Consider the following 23,806-nt stretch of genomic DNA (forward strand, 5'->3'; position numbering starts at 1 on the left):
CCCAGCATTCCACTCACGCGGCGGCCCCCAGGTCAAAGACCAGTGCTCTAAAATGAGTCCAGCCTCACCTGTGTACGTCCCAGTTTAGGCAGGAACTTGTCCAGCTTAATCTTGAAACCCTGGAGGGTGTTTTCCCCTACAACAGATTCCGGAAGAGCGTTCAGCTCTCCACCACTCTCTGGGTGAAAAAGAACTTCCTTATGTTTGTACGGAATCTATCCCCTTTCAACTTTAGAGCCTTACCACAACCATTTCAGACATTCTAGTAATTGTTTAGGGTCCTGGTTTTGCTGTATGACCTACCTTTTGGCTCAATGTCAGCTCACAGCTGCTGGTCTTATTATTCTCCTCTACAACTCCATTATTACGAAGGTTCTGATGTAACAAAGAAGCCCTTGGAAGGTTGTGTTTGGTTTTCATGAAGCAAATATGTTCTGAGCAAAAGTCATTTTTTGACTCCTATAGCCAGCCAGAGATTGTTGCAAACTTTTGTGGCTTAAACAGATGCCCTTTGCCAAATTTGAGGTGAGCTGCACTGTTCTTTTTAGAGAGCAGTGTTTCTTCCTTATCCTCCTATGAACACATTCCTTATTTTTCCCTTGATAGTTGTATGGACTTGTGCTTTAGATGCTGCAAATAAGGCCTGCTGTCTGGGGTTCTTTTCCACTTTGTAGATTTTCACATTTGCTGTTGAATGATCTTGGCAGGATGATTGCTCCTGGGTAGAATCGCTAGTCTCAAAATATTTTTCATTTTTTGTGTTCTGCCAGTAGATTGGTAGAGCCCCAACAATTCCTTTTGATCATGCCATAATGAGTTCCCGTGAACTATGCTAGTCAAGATCAAACTCAAAACCTTTTGCACTGTACAGGACAGGTTGCCTAAACACAGTTGTGAATCGTTACACTATGGGGTGATTTATTCATTACCCAAATATTTAACTGTCTAATTATAACCAGTTTCTTAAGTGTCGTAAGGACACCAAGTGGGTGAATGTTTTTCCAAAAAGGTAGTCTATAAATTCTAATGAATAACAATTTTGAATTATTCTTATTCAGTATTCAAAGAACTTATGGTCCTAACTTGGCATCTTTGAAAGATTAATCTAAGCCTTAGATTTATTTACCGTATCATCTCCTGAAGTAGGGGCTTAACTGGGTTTACATAAGACTTCAATAAACAGGAAATCAGTTTAACGTGAATTACTAAACAAAAGACAACACCCCTTAGTATCATTTCCTAAAAACTGTTGATAATAGCATTGTTTTCATTGATTTACAAAAAATCTGGAGAGAGAAAAAAGTTCTACTCTAACTAGGAATGCCAAATCACTGTAAACCTATACGAAAAGGAGCACGAGAGATTATCAACAAGCTTTATCCCTTTCACTAAAGGAAATGAAAGTTTGTACTTCTGTGAATTCCTTGAAACAGACCGAAGAGAATTCCATGTTTAGGAAGGTGGAATGCCTATATTTATACTCAAAATTTCATAAACTCTTTCACGAGCTTTATAAGTAGGTGACAACAGGGGTGGATTGAGGGCCTGGACTGAGTTTAGCGTTGATTTTCAACATGAGGCTTATAAATTAGACTCCTAAATCTAGATAGACGAATGAATGAATGGCAGGCCTACATTTGTAAGCATAACTTTAAGTTCCTAAATTAAGATGGGTTTTTAATTGACGACTTAGGCTTTATGCCTTTTTTCAGCCAAATAAAGGAATCTAACTATAATTAAGCTTTTGAAGTAGGCAGGCTTTTAAGTTAGGCTTTTAACATCTTAGCTTAGGAGCCTAACGAAGGAGCATGTGAGTATTAAGGTTTTGTGGGTTAATAGTCAAAAGCAGTATACTTTAAGGGTAAAGGCACTGGCAACTGTGGAGACTGTGCCCAGTATGCCATCTGCCGTTTTGGCACAGAGTACACTAATGCACCTTACCTTATAGGTATTGTGAGCATGGAAGCACTTACCACCTACTAAGATAGCATTAGGAACATTCATATTAACTGCACATTTGACAGTGTAAAATACCTATCATAGGCTGGTTGCATTGTACTATCCCCTGCTCCTTCCCATGCTAAGCACTGAACTTTTACCACACTGGCTGTTTCTTAGCGCAGTTTCACATTGATTGCTTAGCACGCTTTTGTAAACATTCAGGCCTAGGCAGTTAAGCTTAACTTAGAAGCCCATCCAATTTAGGCAAGCTCTTGTTAGGTCCTAACTTTCAGAGCCTAACTTAGGCTTCAAAGGTAGATTTCTAACAGTTTAGGAACCTGCCTAATAGGCTCCTCAGGATCCTAAGCTAAATTAGAGCCTAATTCAAGAATCTAATTTACAAGCCTAAATTAATTAGGCAGGCTCCTAAGTTAAGTTAGAAGCCTACTGTTTCCTACATTGTATATTTTATCTCATGAACCACACAGTCGTTTATATTCTGATAGTGCTTGACGAGAGTTGTTTCAGACATTCTTTAGTCTTGTTAACCATCTCATTTTTAATCATTCCTAGCATCTTGTTTGCTTTTTTCGCCGCCGCTGCACATTGGGTGGAAGGTTTCTTTGTATTGTCTGCAATGACACCCATAGAAACATAGAATATGACAGCAGATAAGGGCCGTCGGCCCAACAAGTCTGCCCACTCAAGACTAACCCTCCCTCCCTGGGGTATCCATCTTCTAAGCATAACTCTGTGGTACCCCTAACCTGTTTGTCCCATCGCTTCTTGAAGTCGAGCACGCAACTGGCCTCGACCACCTGGCGTGGAAGACTATTCCATTGATCAATCACCCGCTCGGTGAAGAAGTACTTCCTGGTCTCACCATGAAATCTTCCCCCCTTGAGTTTCAGCGGATGCCCTCTTGTCGCCGTGGGATCCTTTAAAAAAAAGATTTCTTCCTCCACCTCAATGCGTCCCGTGATGTATTTGAATGTTTCTACCATATCCCCCCCTTTCTCTGCGCTTCTCTAGAGAATATAAGCGCAGCCTGGCCCTTGCATCCGGTAACTGTGATTTGGGTTATTCTTCCCAATATGCATCACTTTGCATTTGACCACAAAAAACAGGGAGGAATGGAGGGAAGTATAGTACAAAAATTCAAAAATATCACTCCAAAACAAAAGCAACACTTTGCATTTGTCCACATTAAATTTCATCTGCCACTTGAACGCCCATTCTTCCACGTTCCTAAGGTCTGCCTGCAATGTTTTACAATCCGCATACGTTTTAACAACTTTGAACAGTTTAGTGCCATCTGCAAATTTATCATCTCACTTGTCTCAATTTCCAGATCGTTTATAAATAAGGTAAATAGTACCAGTCCCAGTACGGATCCCTGCATCAGATTTAATAGTATAGGAACATTCCAAGTCATTTACCCCATGTTGTGTCTTTGTAAAAAAAAGCTGTGGGTTTATATATGTGATACATGCTTCTGTCCTCTGCTAAAAATCTCTCAGTCAGTTCATGTGCTACAGCTATACTTTTTGAAAGCATAGGCAAGTGCCAATACCACTAGCTAAAACAGAATGGGGTAATTGTACAGACCTGAAAGAAAGGATGACAGTTGATTATAATTAATCAGGGTTGCAGTAGCTGGCAAGATACCAATCCTCGTTGCCTCTCTCTTCTGAAAGAGTCCTCATTTTCTCTCTTTCCCACTCTCCAATTAGCACTTATCTATTCCTTCTCCCTGACATGCCAAATAGCCATTGCCTTTTACCATTCTCTCCTCAAGTTTCAGCTAAGAGTTATTTTAATGTGAGAATTCCATTTAGTCTAATACTAGTCAAACACTGGTAAGCCTTTCGTGTGCCTTTCTTCTCTAAGAAGTGCCACAGTCCTGTAGAAAAAAAAAGTCAGTACTTTGCCCCATCTATATCTGTGTTTTGAGATGCTGTCCAATTTGATGTCTCTATGTAGTGTAGGGAGGGGGGTTTCATAGTTCTCTCAACACAGGTAATGGCAATTTTCATAGACGAATGATATATTTTTAAGGTGTTTTGATATGCAGATTCTTATAATTCTTGAAATGACACATGCTGGATCTTTCTTTTTCTAGTTTAGCACCAGGTTTTAGGGACGTAAAGCTCTATTACAAGATTATGACAGAAGATGGAAACTAATCAGCAAATAGGCTGTGTGGTCTATATTAACCCTTTAATTGGCATAGTTGCTCAGACGCAACATGCGTCTTCTATGGCTCTTATGGGAGATCTGTATCTCCAAATGCCTGTTCACTTGGCGCTGTTGCTCTCATTCAGCATCAAGTTACGTAAAGCATCCGTTCACCATCTGCCAATTAAAGGGTTAACTACTAATCTCTACAATCCCTTCTGCCTTAGAGATCCTTGGAGCCGGTCACATGCTTTCATGATGATGAGTGAATGTGAATTGGAAAACGGGATGGAACCTTAGTGTTTCATAAGCAAGAATTAAAAACTCAGAACAAATTTTGGATAACATTGAAGAGAAAGCTAAACATAAAGGTAGAATAAGCAGACAAAAGTTGAAAGTTTGGGGAAACCAGTACTCGTTTTTCCAGTGCAATAGGTGAGACGTTCTAGACCAGTGTTCTTCAACCACCGGTCCATGGACCAGTGCCGGTCCACAGAAATTTCCTGCCGGTCCACAGGGCCAGCACGTGCATCAAGCCCAAAACAGTGTTCCTAAACCGCAGGTCCATGGTACGATCGATGCGGCGTTATCTTCGAGCCAGCTCCCTCTTCCTAACTGATTCAGTGCACAAAGCCACGGGCAGTGGCTCCTATGGGTATCCTGTGCCTGAACCGGAAGCCTTCTCTCTGACGTTGCAACGTCAGAGGGAAGGCTTCCAGATGAGGCACGGGACGTGCAAGGTGCAATTAGTACTATTATGGGGGCGGGGTCTGGGATAGAGATTGGGTAGAGATGGGCGGGGTCTGGCCCACGACTTAGCCACATGTTCTTCCACCGATGCCGGTCCACAGAATAATTATTTTATTTCTTCCAGTCCATGGGTGTAAAAAGGTTGAAAAACACTGTTCTAGACAACAGGGTTATTTCCCCATACTTTGCATAGCCTGCAGAAGGAATCCACTCTGCCTCCAGTGTACTTCACAGATCAGGATAGCTCCCTCTAGCAGTCAGTACCCAAGCATAGAAAGGCACCCATACGTGTAAAGTAGAGGCACCAGTAACCATAGGCGAAATCATTGTTCTGCTCATAAACAACTAGACAATACCGTTAACCACCAACACAGGCATCAAAGGAGCTTAGAAACTACTCCCTAACAAGTTGAACATATGTACAGATTCTTCACAACCCCAAAGGGCTGGCCAGTCACCAAGAATCAGCTTGGATAAGCATAAGTAGACAAAAAGCAAGTCCAGGAAGAAAAGGGCGGGAAGTCTAGAATGTCTCACCTATCTACTGGAAAAGAGCTTACCAGGGTAAGTACATAATCTCTTTTTTATGTTCCTTTTCCGGTGCGAATCAGAGAGAAACTCAGCAAGGGCAGGAGCACTATAGCATCATTTGGTGAGAGCTTCTTTTATAAGTGGCTTTCACCCCCCCCCCCCCCCCCCCCAAGAAAGTGCAATTAGCTATTTTGGCTGCTCGTTTTAATCTTAAATCACTACTTATTAATACTTTTCAAAAGCCATTATAAAAATCAAATGGGGGGCATGAGGGGGAGAGTATTATGTCACACTATAGGTCACATGATTCTGGGATAATGCGTATCTTCCAACCTCTCGGAGCCCGATTGAAACTGGGTCTTCTGCACATGAATTCCAAGTTGCTCGTGGTATCTGTGTGATCCTGGAACTCCTCGTATGCAGGCATGGTGATTGTCCTCTCACCAATTATTAACCCACCAAATGGCAGGGGAGTCCTAAAAAATATAAAGAAATAAGACTGCTTAGCCAAACATCTGTTATCTGGTAATAGACAGAGTTGCATTGCATCGCCTATGTTTCTCTCATACCAAAGGAGGTTATATATAGGCACAGTAGCTTTGATGGTGGCTTCTTGTCAATAGTCCCCCTGAATTCTATATATGGCGCCCGAAATTGAGCACTGATCCAAGATGTATGCCAAACTAAATTGGCTAATGACCAGTTAGTGCCTATAATTGGGTGCTAATTGACATAAATTTGCATAGTAACTGACAGCAGACGGTCCATCCAATCTGTCCAACAGTCATGCTCATTATACATTCATCTGGAACAATTACTTATAGGGAATTTAGGAGACACCTAAAAACATATCTGTTCCTGAAGTACCTAGGTAGCTGATTTGTACAATCTTTCCCACAATAACTGATCTCTAGAGCTGTTGGTCACTAGTTTTCAACTTCGTTAGTTCTACTCAATTTGTAGCATTTTTTAATCATTGTAAACTGCATAGAACTTCACGGTCCTGCAGTTTATAAACTGTTATTATTATTCATGACTAGATTGTCTTTTCTTCAATATTTCTGGGCAATAAACCATAAAAGTCCACCTGGTACTGTCTGTAGGTTCCCACTGCTGGAGTTGCCACTGTAGCCCACTCTGGCCTAGTCTAACCATCTTGTCAGTGGAGCGTCTATCAAAGCCCTCCCCAGCTCATCCTAAACCAAATCGCCATATATGGGACACAGACCGTGCAGGATTGCCCAGTAAGGGCCTTAGTTTGTTTTATACCATTCATTTTCTAATTAGAGACCCTCTGTCTTCATCCCACGCTTTTTTGAATTCTGTCACCGTTTTCATCATCACCACCTCCCTCGGGAGGGCATTTCAGGCATCTACCTCCCCTCTCCATGAAAAATAATTTTCTAACATTACTCCTAAGTCAGCCACCCCGCAACCTCAATTCATGCCCTCTAGTTTTACCATTTTCCTATATCTGGAAAAGATTTGTTTCTATATTAATACCTTTCAAGTATTTAAATATCTGTATCATCTCTCTCCTGTCCCTCCTCACTTTTTTTTTTTATCTTTATGAATTTTAACATTTGACAATCATACAAGTCAAACAAAAGGAAAAAATACAATGTAAACAGAAATATATCTATAGCAAGCATAGCGTCATCTTGTGTCATACTTTTTTAAAGGATAAAGTGTACATTAGAGAGTATAATTAGTCCACAATATGAGGGGTCGGAGCTGAAAATAGGCTGAAATAGATATCAAACAAATAAAGAAGGAAAAATAAAGGAAACATCTTTGTACTTATAAAAAACAAAACAGTTTAAGCCTCCATTCCCTGTCTGAATCAATAGCAAACTGCACCAAAAGTGTAGCAGGAACCTGAGCTTCAGTATCCAATCTCTCCAGGAAATTAGATAAATCCAAACTAGCAGCAGATAAATTCTGCTGATTGGGACTCTGAGATTTGACTCTCCTAGGCAAATAATACATTTTTGAGAGAGGTGGATACGAAGTCTCCGGTACTTTCAGAATTTCATTTAGATATTGTTTAAACATTTTGCACAGTTGTAGAAAAGCCTTTGGAAAATTTATAATCCGAAGATCTGTCCCTCTTCTCTAGAACAGTGGTTCCCAACCCTGTCCTGGAGGAACACCAGGCCAATTGGGTTTTCAGGCTAGCCCTAATGAATATGCATGAAGCAAATTTGCATGCCTATCACTTCCATCATATGCAAATCTCTCTCATGCATATTCATTAGGGCTAGCCTGAAAACCCGATTGGCCTGGTGTTCCTCCAGGACAGGGTTGGGAATCACTGCTCTAGAATATACATATTCAGGTCTTCCAATCTTTCCTTGTACATCTTTTGTCACAAACTCCATACCATTTTTGTCGCTTTTCTCTGGACCGTTACAAGTCTTTTTACATCCTCAGCCAGATACACCCTCCAAAACTGTACACAGCACTCCAGTTGGGGCATCACCAATGTCCTGAACAGGAGCATCTACACCTCCTTTCTTCCGCAGGTTATGCCTCCTTCTGGCTACAGTCACCACCTTGTAGGGTTACCAGATTTCCTCTTTAAATAACAAGAGGATATGTGGCCCTGCCCAATTTGGCCCTGGCCCCCTCCACATTCCACCTTATCCCTGCCCCCACACTGACCTCGTGTCTCCTTACTCGAACTCCAGGATGTGTCTGCACATGCGTGGATGTCAACATAATGACATCATGCTCATGCATGTGGCGTCATCACATCAACATGTGCGCATGCGAAGAGACCCTCCAGATATGGCCTCGGGCTTGGTGCCTTCCAAAACGCAGACAAACTGCTGACAAATATCTTCCTATTGGGGCCGTGACACCAATGACGCTTCCTGACTTTCATTCCTACCAGAACACCTGTCCTTGGTCACATGTGCAAACACAGGACCGCAAACTAAAAGTCCTAATATAGGCAAACAAAACCCTGAGATGCCAGACTCTCCATGCAGTACAACACCAGAGAAATAGAAATACATTAACAGCAGGATCTGGATAAGCCTGACTATCCGCCCACATATCCCCTACCTACTCTCATAGCATGAAACTCTGCCATGGGAGTTGCAAGGAAGGGGCCGGGGTGTTCTTAAAAATTGCATGAGGTCTTACCACTGTCACCATTTATTGTAATTCACGCTTGGCATGTCGTTGCATACCCTTAATGGTTTCTTATTCTTGGATTGATTCCTTTGCTATTTGTATCAGGATGTTTTGGTATTTTGTTCTGTTCTTCAAAAAAAAGATTTGCAAAAATAAAAAAATACCAGGGATGTGCACCCAAATTTGGCACTGAAAATTACACATGGTATCAGCAGGCGTAAGTCCTAAAGCCCAAATTTGGGTGCCAAAATCTTCACTTGGTCTATGGGTGCTCATCTTTGCCTATTACAAAATAGGATTGAGCACCACTATTTTTATTATTTTTGGGCACCAATATTTGAGTGCTATTTACTGACTCTAGTCTTTTAGGCTTAACAAATACAGGAGAGCCTCCATCATTTTTGTTATGGCAAAATATTCAGTACAGGAAGAAATCTGCATCCAGGGCTGATCACCAAAACCTCCAACGGGGCACACAGTCCCTATTAGTTAAAAAAAATAATTGCAATCAAGGCAAGAAGATACCAGACTGCAGTGCGGTAACGATGGGCTTTACCTGGGAGTGGTGTGGAGGTGCCAACCCAAATGGAGGAAAATGGTTAAGGTAAATAAGAACATAAGAAGTTGCCTCCGCTGAGGCAGACCAGAGGACCATCCTGCCCAGCGGTCCGCTCTCGCGGTGGCCCATCAGGCCTAATTGCCTGAACAGTGTCCCTGACTAATTTTGTAACTGCCTCTAATCCTCTAATCTTATCCCTATTACCTACCTTTACTCCTATCTGTACCCCTCCATCCCTTTGTCCTCCAGGTACCTGTGCAGACCCTCTTTGAAGCCCTGCTTTGGCTTCTGCTTTGGCCTGTCTAGGTACTAAACTTGAATGATCTAAGAGATTTGGAGTCAAGCTGAATGTCAGGGTTAGGCATATTCAATATCTCAGCAGAAAGCTTTAAATAGAAGTAGAACTAGGGGCGAGTCCAGTTGCTGGCAGGGATGGGTTACAGAAAACAGTGAAGGCATATCTGACATCATTAGCAGCACATAATTCATCTTCTATAAATATACCCTGCCTTCTTGACTTGCCTCTTCCCCTCCAACAGGGAGAAACTGGGAATGCCACTAGTCATAAATTCTCAAATAAATGGGGCTACCAACAAATAACAGTCCTTTGTATTAAGAAGTGACGAAGCAGCAAAATCCAAATAGCACCCAAAGGTTCCACAAAGGAAATGAAGCAGCAAAACAACAAAAGATTGTGGAACAGAAGACCGAATGTACCAGTTTTTAGTTTAATAAGTGTCCAAATAACTTAAAAAAATAATAATCTTAAAAAGAATCCATAAAGGGTGTATACAGTCACAAGTGGCCCACAGGATAGAAATCAAATAATATATAAAATAAAAATCACCCAATACGGGCTGTGTTTCGGCAAAATAAACATGACTTCTTCAGGGGTCTTATAGGGTCTTTGGCTGTCTTTAAATATATAAGCATAAAAGTCACAACAAATCCAAGTAGTTAAGAGGCTGCAAATAAACAGTACAACTCACATAAGAACATAAGAAGTTGCCTCCGCTGAGTCAGACCATAGGTCCATCCTGCCCAGCGGTCCGCTCCCGCGGCGGCCCATCAGGCCCATCGCCTGAGAAGTGGTCTATACCTATCTTCATTTCATATCATTGAAAAGCATCAAGAAAAATGTGGAATAACTTGTAAGTTTCGTGGCGTCACATCATTCTCTTCTTGGTTGGACTGAGAAATTTTCAGCAGCCCCTGGTAGATAACACTAACATTTGTTTTCTTTTAAAATATGATAAAATATGAATATGGAAATTTACAGTTGGAGGAAATGTTTCTTTCTGATGGAGTTTGTAATTCACTGTTTGAAAGCACATTTGTTGAATGACAGTGCGCTGACCTGTTAAAGCTCCGGTAATCTTGATGCGTAAGAGGGTGTGGGATATCCATGCGAACATTCACAATTCTATTCTCCTTGTTGCCGAGTGCATCATGCCATGGAGAGCGGTATGCTTTGGGGATGATTGTGACATTAAATTTCTCTGAAGGAACTTCTCTCAAAGGCCTAGAATAACCTGAGGTAAGGAAACAGAATATGAATTTCATTTTATTTCTAATTTGGAAACATTGATACTAGGCATCTCAAACATCTCTCAGTCGCTGTCTTAGTCAATCGAGGATTTCATGTTACAATGTCCTCATCAAGGTCCTCATCAATGTCCTCATCAATAATTTTAGAGTCCACTTATATATAATCAGAAGAAGTTTGATCATGTCGCCCCTTTGTATCGAAAATTACACTGGCTCCCTGTAGAAGTGCGCGTTATTTTCAAATTGGGCTGCTTTTACTATAAAGTTGCTACCGGTCAAGCTCCACAGTACCTGATTGACCTATTTGTTTTCCCATCTCAGAGGAACCCCAGAAAATCTCATGCTTTTTTCGCCTTTCCACCAGCTAACGGCTGTAAATTTTTTAAAAATACCATGAGCGGTTGCTCTCTTTTCAAGCTACTACACATAAGGATTTTAGCTACTTATTATCTACGTCTCACTCCTATCTTTATTTTAGAATGCAATTAAAAATTCATCTTTTTAATAAGTTCATAGGCAACTAGTATTCCTCACACATATTAATCTTTTGTGAACCGCATTGAACTATCTGGTTATGTGGTCTAGAAATTGGTTTATTGTATTGTACACCACTAGTTCAACACATACAACAAATGACATGACATACAGACTTACTTCAAACAAATGGAAAAACGGACAAGAACACAGAAAAGGGAAAAAAAATATTAGGTAGGAGATATCGGCAGAGAGCTAACCAAATGGGACTTATCCATCCGGGAGCCATTCCCCGTGGGCTAAGCTCCACTTAATATATAATACTATGTCTGCCATACTATATTTATCATGCTATGCTAAGCTTGTATATATCAAACTCAGCTGAAAGAAGTTATCTTGCAGCTTTGCTAGACTTCATTCAGGCAAACTTAAAGGTTAATGTTCACTGGTCCTCAGCGTCAACACAATACGGAAAGATGACGTCAGACGCCAGTCAACACAATACGGAAAGATGACGTCAGACGCCAGCCAACACAATACGGAAAGATGACGTCAGACGCCAGCCAACACAATACAGAAAGATGACGTCAGACGCTGAGGACCAGTGAACATTAACCTTTAAGTTTGCCTGAATGAAGTCTAGCAAAGCTGCAAGATAACTTCTTTCAGCTGAGTTTGTTATTTGATAGTATAAGCTGCCATCCTATGTTTATGTCGTGCAATGCTCGTCATGCTATATCACACCATACCATGCTTGTCATGTTATCTTTTACCATGCTTTGTTATGTATGTAAACCCACAGTTAAGCCAGAATTAAATTTTCCAGTTGCTATAGCGACCTGTATCAGATTCTAGTAGGCCTTCAGCGCCACCACTCAGAACTCAAACTTCTCATAGTTCTAAGCTTCACGTGCCAGCTCGTCACTGGGTCTATTATTTTTACCAATTATTTTCTCTACAAGAGCTAATTATTTCATTTGTTTCTATAATTTCCACTCTACAAAGTTAATACTTAGTATTAACTTGTTAATACTTAGTATTAACTTGTACTACTACTAAGTATTAACTTGTAGAGTGGATATTATAGAAACAAATGAAATAATTAGCTCTTGTAGAGAAAATAATTTGTAAAAATAATAGACCCAGTGATGAGCTGACACATAAAGCTTAGAACTATGAGAAGTTTGAGTTCTGAGTGGTGGCGCTGAAGGCCTACTAGAATCTGATACAGGTTGCTATAGCAACTGGAAAATTTAATTCTGGTTTAACTGTGGGTTTGAATGATTTAAGCTACCTTGAATAAATATTAGTGCATTTATCTGATTGTTATGTATGTAAACATGTAACCCGTTCCGAGCCCTCCAAACAAATGAATAAATGCACGTGTCCAATTGGATACCTGGAGCAATGGCGTTGGGGTTGAGATCCTTCATCTGTAAGACTTTGCTTGATCTGGTGAGCGCTTCAGGAGCCCCCCCTTTGCCAGTTGGCGACTTGAACCTCTCTGTATGGTAGTTCGCGTTTCCCTCTGCACCGCCGATTCCTACAGAGGCAGTTCTAAAAGTATTATGGCCAGCCGCATCCCTGGCAGACTGAGACATGTGTCTACCACCCTGCCAGAACCCAAAAACAGCAGTGAGAATATGATACAGCCTTTTGCTTCTAAACTACCCATTAAAGCATCTGCTAGCTGAAGCAATCAATTTCTAGCCAAAGGGTAATGAATATCTGGAATCAAGTCTGCCCAATATTCAACCCATGATGGTAAGCGGCGTCAGCCGTGGGCTTAACTGATCCCAAATATTCAGTGCCCGGGCATGCGCGGCTCCCATTATTGTATATCAAGGTCTCAGTGGTCACCCGGAAATTAAGCAGATGCCCGGTTAACTTTACCGCATAAAATTAAGACAGCCTTTTTCTATCCTAACTTAGGCATCCTTTTACAAAGCCGTGCGAGTGAGTGCTGCGCAACAAATGCTCTGACGCCCATTCAATCCCTATGAGTGTCGGAGCATTTACTGTGCCAGCCCGCACTATCGGGCTTTGTAAAAGGAGCCTTGATGTGATTACTTAGCTGATTAGCATGCTGAAAATCACCACTAGCTGGCTACGTTTGCATAAGAACACAATTGCCGCTGCTGGGTCAGACCAGTGGTCCATTGTGCCCAGCAGTCCGCTCATACGGCGGCCCTTAGGTAAAAGACCAGTGCCCTAACTGAAACTAGCCATACCTGTGTACGTTCTGGTTCAGCAGGAACTTGTCTAACTTTGTCTTGAATCCCTGGAGGGTGTTTTCCCCTATAACAGCCTCCAGAAGAGCTTTCCAGTCTTCTACCACTCTCTGGGTGAAGAAGAACTTCCTTACATTGTACGGAATCTGTCCCCTTTTAACTTTAGAGAGTGCCCTCTCGTTCTCTCTACCTTGTAGAGGGTGAACAACCTGTCTTTATCTACTAAGTCTATTCCCTTCATTATTTTGAATGTTTCAATCGTGTCCCCTCTCAGTCTCCTCTTTTCAAGGGAGAAGAGGCCCAGTTTCTCTAATCTTTCACTGTACGGCAACTCCTCCAGCCCCTTAACCATTTTAGTCGCTCTTCTCTGGACCCTTTTGAGTAGTACTGTGTCCTTTTTCATGTACGGCGACCAGTGTTGGATGCAGTATTCCAGGTGGGGGCGCACCATGGCCCAGTATAGCGGCATGATAACCTTCTCAGATCAGTTTGTGATCCCCTTTTAATCACTCCACAACAAACAGCAAAATCCCACCGATCACCATACAACTGCTTGATTGATCGGAATGAACCTTAACCAAGACTTACAAGATAAATGTGGGCAGTTATTTGAAGCACGTCCAGCATGATTTGCTAAGCATGCAGCAGGAGTTGATATTTTTGCATGAGGATGTGGTAAGAGCAGATAGCGTAGCTGGTTTTAAGAAAGGTTTGGACAAGTTCCTGGAGGAAAAGTCTATAGTCTGTTATTAAGAGGGACGTGGGGGAGGCTACTGCTTGTCCTGGATCGGTAGCATGGAATGCTGCTGCCCATTGGGTTTTGGCTGGGTGCTGGTGACCTGGATTGGCCACCGTGGGGATGAGCTACTGGACTTGATGGACCATTCTTGGTCTGGCCCAGTGGGGCTATTCTTATGTTCTTATGTTTTTAGTATGGTAGAAAATGATTAATAGAAGATTGTGAATATAAAGTTTAAAAATAAAAAATAGTTTTGAGAGATTTTTCAGGATCAGTGATAGAAACGTGGAACCTTATAAGTCTTGGTTAAGGTTTCTGAGATCCTTTTCCTCTCAGTGGGTCACTTATTCTATGGTGATCGGTGGGATTTTGCTATTTGTTGTGAAGGTTTCATATTTATCCCACATACCATCTTTTTTTTTGAACGGTAGTGGTTTGTACTTCACCCATGTCCTGCCTCTAACCTTGTTTAACAGGGATATTCAGTGGTTCTGCTGTTGAATTGTCCCAGATAGCCACAAGCAAACAGGAAGTGGGATGGGACAATGGTCTTTCCAAAAGAAAAGGTGGCCGAAAGAGTCATACAAAAATACTAGTTTATTTTGTCCATCCACAAAAGTATAGACCTGACACAGCACTGTGTTTCGGCATATAATATGCCTGCCTCAGTGGTCAAATACACACTGAGCAAAGATAGATGCATAAAATAAACACTGCTCACTGTGGTGTTGATTATATGTATCTATCATTATGTTGGGTTATTTTACTCTTAATCCTAGTTATTAGTAACTAGGTCTCATTGCATAAAATGAGATTTGTGCTAAAACAGCATGAGTCAGAGGTAAAATAATCCAACTTAACAGTAGCCTATGTTGATTACTAGAATCAGTGCGGCTAAACTTGCTTTAGACTAGTGGTCTCAAACTCGTGGCCCGGGGGCCACATGCAGCCCGCCAGGTACTATTTTGAGGTCCTCAGTATGTTTATCATAATCACAAAGTAAAATAAAACAATTTCTTGATCATATGTCTCTTTAGCTATAAATGACAATATTATTATTATTAAGACTTAGCCAAAAGGAAAGATTTATAAACTATAAAGAGTTTTACCTCATGCAAAATTGTCATTTTTTTAATGACATTAACTATTTTTTTCTGAGGTCTTTTTCTGAGATCTTCCAAAATGTGGCCCTGCAAAGAGTTTGAGTTTGAGACCACTGCTTTAGATAGATAGATATAACACAAGTAACTGATAATATCTCCAGAAATAGGAGAGTTGAGCTACGGTTCACTTCATTATGAAAAAGAAATGGGAAGATGACACACTAGGATGAGACGTGTCCAGTTCGAGACTCACAGCTGTTGTATTGGTAGGATGCTCCAATATGAAACGCTGCACCCGCTTCTGTCGTTCCAGGAACATTCGCGAAGCCTTGTTGTTCCTCAGGTTCAGCTCCTCTATCATCAGATCCTGAGGGGTGCTCACCTTCTTACCTAAGAACAGCTGAGGGTCTGTGGAAAGCCAGAAGGGGGCAGAAGTAGGTGTTTTTCATGAGTTACTACTCTGAGGCATTTCGTTCCTGATCATCTGACAAGCTTAGTGTTTGAAAACTTGTGCCATCCTACTCTTTAAAATCTTGATGTTTTCTGAGGCTGGGTTCAGAATATGGAGCCTACTGCACGGTGGCAGTAGACTCTAGTGCAGGGGTCTCAAAGTCCCTCCTTGAGGACCGCAATCCAGTCGGGTTTTCAGGATTTCCCCAATGAATATGCATGAGATCTATGTGCATGCACTGCTTTCAATGCATATTCATTGAGGAAATCCTGAAATCCCGACTGGATTGTGGCCCTCAAGGACTTTGAGATCCTGCTCTAGTGCATAGAGAGGCCATCTTTTAGATTGCTTCAATTTTGCTACTAGAAAACACTTGCGTGTGACACGACTTTTTGATTTTCCTTCTGTAAAGAGATGTGTTTAGAAATGATTTCTTAGTAAAACTTTGGCATATTTGGCAGCTATGTGGGACAAACAAGTTAGTACTTATATCTCAATCTCAACCTCTTACCTAGTCTTTAGAAAACCATTGAAAACACACTTGTTTGGTAAATATTTTGATTAATTTGTTATGATCATACTACATATGGTTAGTATCTCTTTGCTGTTAACTTCACTGAACCGCAAGGTAGCTGTGTTATATAAGAATCTATGTAATGTAAAATGGATTCTTGCACTATGGTATTGTTATTGAGTGCTCACTATGGAGGTTGAAATGTGCGGCCTTGTTTCTGTCCTTTGGTGTAGGAATCCTACTGCTTTTCAAACTGGCAGTGTTAATAATTGTATATTTTAATTGTATATAATATTTTAATTGTATATAATAATTGTATATAATTGTATGCAAGAAATAAGTGATGCATTGTAGCTCTTTACCTTGCCCTGTGTCCTCTGTATCAATGGTCCATATTCCGCTTTTCTGCACATTGGTGAGATCTGAGGTAGCCACTGGGATCATCTTCCTAACTGAAGCAGAAAAGAAAAATTCAACCGATGATGTCACTTATAGGTCCCAAAGAAACTGAAATCACCAATCTGCCAAATGCGCTCTCCTTGTAAAGCCTTTAGTGTACCGCAGTGCATTATCCAAAGAAAGCCAACTCTATTACTCAGTTCTTTCTAAGTCTGCTCATGGAATACATTTGTCCCCGTCCCCATGGATAACTGTGGGAAACCATCCCGTGTCAGTGTCTCTCTCAACCTCAGTCCTTCTACACTAGCATTCTTCAATGCAAGGCTTGAGGGTCCACGGTTGTGCACATTCATTCTCTGAATCTGCCCTCTCTCCTTAAAGAATGACACGGGGATGGTTTCCCGTGGTGAACCACGGGGACAAATTCTGTCTCCGTGTCATTCTCTAGAAGTATCTGGAAGAAACCCAAATAGTAGCAACATTCCAGAGCTGCGGCTGTGATGTCATAATGCCTCATTCCACCAATGCCTAAGAACCAACCTCATCAGTGATGTCACAATGGTTTGACTGTCTTATACTTGGCTCACATAAGAACATAAGAATTGCCGTACTAGGACAGACCAAAGATCCATCAAGCCCAGTATCCTGCTTCCAACAATGGCCAACCCATGCATCTATCTCAACCTCAGTCCTACACCAGCATTTCTTCTTCAATGTATGGCTTGAGGGTCAGCGGTTGTGCCAATTCATTTTTGGAATCTTCCCTCTCTCCTTAAAGAATGGCACAGAGATGGTTTCCAATGGGTAACCGTGGAGACGGGGACAGAACAAATTCTGTCCCCATGTCATTCTCATTCAGCACAAGATTTCTATATGCATATGCATACGCCACTGATTCTATTTACATTATGTATTTCTTTTCTTGATTTGATATAGTTTACCTTATTGCTATTTGCACTTTGCTATTTGCACTTTGCTATTTGCTCTGAAAGACATTCTATTAAATACTAACAAATTTCACAAACCATAAAACATTGTAACTTAAAGCAGCGGCATTTTTTACTACTTGAAGACTTGGAGGGTAATTTTTTTGTAGGTGTTAAGAAAGCGCCTAATTAAAGGCTATTCTATTCAGAAAAGTAGACACCTAGGCCCAGATTCTATAAAAGATGCCCAGATCAGTGTGCCTAGCCATTCTAGGCGCTTAACTTAATTATTTAAAAAGCTTAATTGGTGCTGGTAACAAGCAATTAGCATCTCATAATTGGCTAAGATAAAAATTAATTGGATGGTAGGCACCTAACTCAGTGGGTGCCTATCGCTTTCAGGTAGGTGCCTAGTCCAAGATGCCTACCGGAAAATAGATGTGGTTAGGGGGTAGATCATGGGCGTGTTTTCGTATGTAAGTGCCAGTTTTGGATTTAGGCGTCAGCAACAGTGTGAACTGGCTGCCTGTGTCATGCACAACTTTGGAAAACAAATAGCCGGTCAAATCTCTATCATCAGTCCAGAAAACTCCCACTAAACTCTGAAATATTTTAGAGTGCTTTTAAATTTTTTGGTTTTTTTTTTAAACGTTGTTTTAACTATTTAATTTTTAAACCCGTTCTGAGCTACTGGGAGGACGGGATAGAAATCGAAATAAATAAATAAACTTTCATTTAAATTTGTAAGCATGTGTCTGAAATTCCACTGCGTCGCCAGCATTGTTTGCTCAACGGCTGGGGAATCGTGATGATCTTAATAATATTGTACAGCACTTTCACATGGATGGTGAAAGGGATAAAACACGAGCACAGGCCAGAGATAATAAACTCAGGGGAGGAGAAAGCACGGGCTCTTTTGACTCGGGGCCTTTTTCTGCGGGCCTTCCTCACCTTGTTGCCATTTCTATGTATTTGGATGTTTTGTACTTTACTGTTGTTGTACACTGTTCGGTTGTGACCTTTTTCACGTCCAATAAACATAAGTTAAAAAAGAAACAAACCCTCCCACCCCACAATAGTGGTTCAAGGTGTTCATGCAAAAACCTCATTGGCATATAAAACCTCCCTTGGAATATATAAAGGCTCTGTGCGGTGCAATAATTGAGACAGATGAGGACATTTTTAACTTATCTCAAGCAGACGATCGGTACACCAACGATGGAGCTTCCTTTCAAATTTAAGAGACTCGACTCATGCACAATTATGCCACATAGGTATTTAAACGTCTCTATCATATCTCCCCTTTCCCGCCTTTCCTCTAAAGTATACAGATTGAGATCTTTAAGTCTGTCCCCATACGCCTTATCATGAAGACCACACACCATTTTAGTAGCCTTCTTCTGGACCGACTCCATCCTTTTTATATCTTTTTGAAGGTGCGGCCTCCAGAATTGTATACAATATTCTAAATGAGGTCTCACCAAAGTCTTATACAGGGGCATCAATACCTCCTTTTTCCTACTGGCCATTCCTCTCCCTATGACCACACGTTACAAAACTTGTTAGATAAATGTTTCAAGTATACAACTGAACTCTCAGATGCCTGCTCTGGTGAATCATCAAAGATTTCTATCCAGAAATGCAGGAGAAGGTATCATTCATTGAGTTTGTTAGAAATAGTGCAAAAACATGTGTTAAATAAAACTTAAAGTAAATAAATAAAAGTTGAAAACATCGCACTTATCTTATCATTTTTTGTAGTTATTTTCAAGTGCTGATGTGAAAAACCCTACGGGGACCCGTTTCACCATTTGTGGCTTCCTCAGGGGTCAAAATGGTGCAGCTTGACTCTGTTGAAGAGACAAAATGGTGCTGACCATCCTTTTTATATCTTTTTGAAGGTGCGGCCTCCAGAATTGTATACAATATTCTAAATGAGGTCTCACCAAAGTCTTATACAGGGGCATCAATACTTCCTTTTTCCTACTCTCCCTATGCAACCTAGCATCCTTCTAGCTTTCGCCGTCACCTTTTCAACCTGTTTGGCCACCTTAAGATCATGACATAGGGGTCCTTTTACTAAGGTGCGCTAATGCGTCTTAACGTGCGCTAAATGCTAATGTGTGATAACATGTCCATTATATCCTATGGACGCGTTAGCTAAAACGGCTATCACACTTTAGTAGAAGGACTACATAGTGTGGTAATTGACTGTTCCACTGAAGTTAATCGAGAAATTAAAAAAAAAAAAATAACCAGAGTTCCAAGCGGAACTCAGTGGCACCTACTGACGCCTATGTCGAGGTGCCCTCTGACGCCTACCTGAAAATTAGGCTTGGTTAGGGGCGGAGAATAGGTGCAGTAGACTTAGGCATCGCTAGGCCTCCAAGAGAGGCGCCAGTAAATTAGGCCCAGCCAAACCTGCCCCAATGTACGGGCGCCTATCTCTATGGTGCCTAACAATGCCTAAGTCCGCTTAGATACCACTAGGCATGATTCTATAAATCAGTGGTCCCCAAACCTGTCCTGGAGGACAGGTGAAAGCCCCTACATTGTGGAATTCTCTTCCAAATTTTATTAAAAATGAAACTGATCTTGTCTCTTTTAAGAAAATTTTAAAGACATACTTATTTCAAGACGCATTTGATGCATGAAAAGTAATATTTCAGGTTTCTATATTCTTCTCTTCTTATTAAAACCCGGTTTCTACCAGGTTTCTATATTCTTTTCTTTTTATTAAAACCCGTTACTACCCAATGTATTTTCCCATTGATGTTAAATTCTAAATATAAAAATTGTAACTTTCCCCTTCCTCCCCAACCTCTCATGTCTGTCCAATGTTATTTGTCTTTTGTTTAAAATTTTTTTTGTTACTCTAAATGTATTACCACATTCTGATGGTTTTTAAATTGTACATCGCTTAGATATTGTTATAAGCGATTCATCAAATGAACATTAAACTTGAAACTTGAACTTGAAACTTGAGGACCACCAGGCCAATCGGGTTTTCAGGATCGCCCTAATGAATATCCACAGAGCAGATTTGCATGCCTGCCACTTCCATTCTATGCAAACCTATCTCATGCATATTCATTAGGGCTAGCCTGAAAGCCCGATTGGCCTGGTGGTCCTCCAGGACAGGGTTGGGGACCACGCAGTCAGTGGCATAGCGATGGTATATAGTGTGTACAAAATGAGGTCCAGGTGCCCCCCGCCCTATTCTCCGCCCCTGTTCCTTCCCTGTCTCCCCCCCCCCAGCTGCACGCACACACCCCTTCCATACCCCGTATCATTTTTGGCATCCCTGGCACAAGCAGCATCGCCAACTTGCTGCTTGCGTCAGCTCTACCTCTGACGTCACTTCCTAGGCACAGGACCCAGAAGTGATATCAGAGGGAGAGCTGACGCTGGCGCGAGCAACAGGTAGGAGTTGCTGCTCATGTCGGCGAAGAGGTAGAGGTACGGTGGGGGGAGAAGTGGGAAGGAGAGGAAGGAGCGGGGGAGGAGAGAACAGGAGGGGTGCCGGCATCCTCACGAAGATGGCGCCTGGGGCAGACTGCCCCTCCCTTACAATGTAGACGTGCATAGATGCCTTTTATAGAATCTGGCCCTGTATGTATTCTACAAAACATCATTTAAGGCAATCTTTTACTAAACCTGGGCTTAGCACATCCTAATGTGGGACTTCCTCACACACTAAGCCCTGATTTACCAGGGCAGCATAATAAGGAAATTTTATTTATTTTTCGCAGGTCCTGCACAGCATGGGGAGGCGAAAAGGAGGATAATAATAATTATTATTATTTTATTTTTATGTATACCGCCCAACCAGTAGTTCTGGGCAGTTAACATCAAGAGGATTGTAACATTTCAGTGAAAAAAATACAAAATCGGTAAAATACAACAATAAAAGCAGCGTACAAATCTTTCAAACAAATAGGTTTTCATCAACTTTCTAAATAGATAATAAGACTGTTTGAATAATCAAAGAACTCATCCATGAATTCATTTTTCCTGCTTGGAAAGCAAGTGTCTTTCTCCCCCCCACCCCCAAAAAAAAGCCTCTTGAAACGGCAAGCTTTTGGAGTGGGGTACGTGAACATGCAAGAAATTTCTTGTATTTTTACCCGACATGTATAATTTGAATTGAGAGGATGTGTGTGCTGGAGTTAAGCTGAACAACGCTTTAAAAGCGAATGTGACTGAACTTAAAGATGGCTCTGGTCTCAAAAGGAATCCAGTGATGTTAGAATAGAAACCGTACTGGTGCGGTCTGCATTAGACGCAGTCTGGTGAGTGTTTTCTTACATGACCCCCCCAAATAGATGATATTACAGTAATCTAGAGTGGATAAAATGGATAAAATATCCTAAAGGAAAGGTGTCTCTGCCCTCAACATGTCAGCGCCCGGGGTGGACTGGCCGCAATTAATGTCATTTGCACCGTGAGAATATCACAGGCGTGAAACAAAAAGCACAGTATTGGGTAACGGGTTTTTTTTTTCTTCTACTGAACTGCGGAGGAGGTAAAACAATATTTCAAAGCGGAATGGGGGGGGGGGGTGAGACCATCTGGAGATGGGTAGTTATATGAGATGGTTGGCTTTGAGTTTAAAAGTATCTATGAGGTATCTCGTTTCGCAAGGGGTCCAGCCCAGACGTGTTTTAGCCAAGCAAGACGCTGGCATTCGGTGCAGATCCTCCAAGGGCTTATATTACCTGGGCCTGAATAGTGCTTTACCTCACCCGAGCTAAAATTCCCCATTTCAACATACTGCTGATTTCTAGCTATTACTCCTGCCGCTTTCTGGAGTTTACAAAACCGAAAAAAGAGAACAAAAGAGCCTTGCAGAGGTCCAGGAACACAAAAGAGAAAGGCGAATGAGATGACTCTTTTTGACTTTCCGGATTTTTTTTTTCCATCCAAGTTTTTCAAACATTGCCCCTTCAAAGGGTCTTCAAAGCACATCTAAATAGTTCCTAGATCATTTCATTGAAAGAGAAAGTGGGTGTCTGAAGACCTCCTGATCCTGATCCTGACCTGAAACCCCCTACCCCCACCATCAGGGAGAACCGAAGCATAGACGAACACATCAAATGCCGACTAGTTTTTCCAGGGGAAGTCAATCCACACAATAACATTACGTTTAACCACAAGATGTTTCATATGGCAGAAAGAAATTGTGCATTCTTTAATTATAAAATAAACACGGAAAAGTTACCTCACCTGACTGAAGAAATTAGAGAGAGATGCAGAACTCAGTTTGATAAAGAATCTCTCTTGGGATTTCTGTCTTGGACCCTGCTTTGATTATTGCTGTGTTTTATCTCGCTTGGAAAGTGTGTGTGTGGGGGGGGGTGCTTTTCCAGGACTCCCCCCTTGTCTGCAGCCTCCTTGTTCCCACTCCTGTGGTTTCTCTGCCTCTGGGAGGCTCAGCTTTAGCTGGGATGGTTGAAAGGAAGATTCCAAGGTCCTTTCTACCTTACATCATAAACTTATTTCTGGCTGAAGGGACAGCCAGCTAGCAAATGTCAAAAAACAGATCTGTGGCACCCAGGATTCAGACCTACAACAGTCTGTCCTCTGATGTAATACTGTTGTAAGCATTTGGGTGCACTGGAAACTGCTGCTTGCCTTTTTTTTAGGAAGTAACGAGTGCAAAGGTAGTCTCTGTATTTATTTAATTCATTTCCCATCCCATTCTCCCCAAAGAGCTCAGAACGGGTTACAGGTTGACATACATATCAAACCAAAGAAACACCGTGGAGAGACGATGTTCCTGATGTGGACTTTATTAAAAAATCAACATAGCAATCCACATAAAAATCAATGCTACTAGTGGACTAGGTCCTTATGGTTTTTATGTGTATTTTTTATTTTTTTTAATTATAATTTGAATAATACATCCTATATAATAAAACGCTAGCCGCGCATGCGCACTCAACTGCGTGCTTCCGTTTTCCCTGATCTGTGAGATGTAGGTCCGTGGCCTTGCAGGAGTGCGCATGCGCGAGTCCCCAGCCTTACTTTCCAGCACCTACCACTCGCCGCCAGCGCTGGACTTCCTGCTCTCCGTGTCGGCTCCTCTCACCAGCCGCACCAGCGTCTGAGAAGGCTTCCGACGCTGGCGGGATCGAGAGGAGCCGTGGTGACACCTCGCGGGGCGGGAAGGGAAGCCCAAAACACTCCAGCCGCGAAGGGATGCCGCGGTCCCGACTCAAAACCAGCTGATTCCAGCAGCGTGTACAGCACTCTACACATGCTGCTTCGGGGCCTTTTACTGCCCTGATTTGCTCTGCCGCGTCTCTGATGATGTCATCA

The 23,806-nt window shown here is 41.7% G+C and overlaps 1 protein-coding gene across 2 annotated transcripts; it reads right to left on the reverse strand.

Annotated features, from left to right (window-relative positions):
* Window positions 1-5,554: 5,554 nt before the first annotated feature.
* MYOZ3 (myozenin 3) lies at window positions 5,555-22,941 on the reverse strand. Of its 2 annotated transcripts, none has more exons than XM_033927599.1 (6): window positions 22,712-22,941; window positions 16,523-16,608; window positions 15,449-15,603; window positions 12,522-12,735; window positions 10,458-10,632; window positions 5,555-5,876 (listed from the first exon to the last, which is right to left on the reverse strand). In XM_033927599.1, the coding sequence occupies exons 2-6, from the start codon at window positions 16,602-16,604 to the stop codon at window positions 5,693-5,695; spliced, it is 810 nt and encodes a 269-aa protein (XP_033783490.1). In that variant the 5' UTR covers window positions 16,605-16,608; window positions 22,712-22,941; the 3' UTR covers window positions 5,555-5,692. The 2 variants fall into 2 exon arrangements, with proteins under 2 accessions (XP_033783490.1, XP_033783489.1); XM_033927598.1 differs by having other exon boundaries at window positions 16,523-16,612; window positions 22,712-22,940.
* Between the last annotated feature and the right edge of the window lie 865 nt (window positions 22,942-23,806).

Source organism: Geotrypetes seraphini, chromosome 18 (genome assembly GCF_902459505.1).
Source record: "Geotrypetes seraphini chromosome 18, aGeoSer1.1, whole genome shotgun sequence".
In the NCBI taxonomy this organism is placed as follows: domain Eukaryota; kingdom Metazoa; phylum Chordata; class Amphibia; order Gymnophiona; family Dermophiidae; genus Geotrypetes; species Geotrypetes seraphini.

Excerpts from the sequence above, each read along its gene's own strand:
- MYOZ3 (XM_033927599.1), bottom strand. The coding sequence starts at position 16,604 with ATGATCCCAGTGGCTACCTCAGATCTCACCAATGTGCAGAAAAGCGGA. Across the intron at positions 15,604-16,522 it reads TACAGAGGACACAGGGCAAG|ACCCTCAGCTGTTCTTAGGT; the intron begins GTAAAGAGCTAC and ends GGCTTTCCACAG. Across the intron at positions 10,633-12,521 it reads CCCCAACGCCATTGCTCCAG|GTTATTCTAGGCCTTTGAGA; the intron begins GTATCCAATTGG and ends TCCTTACCTCAG.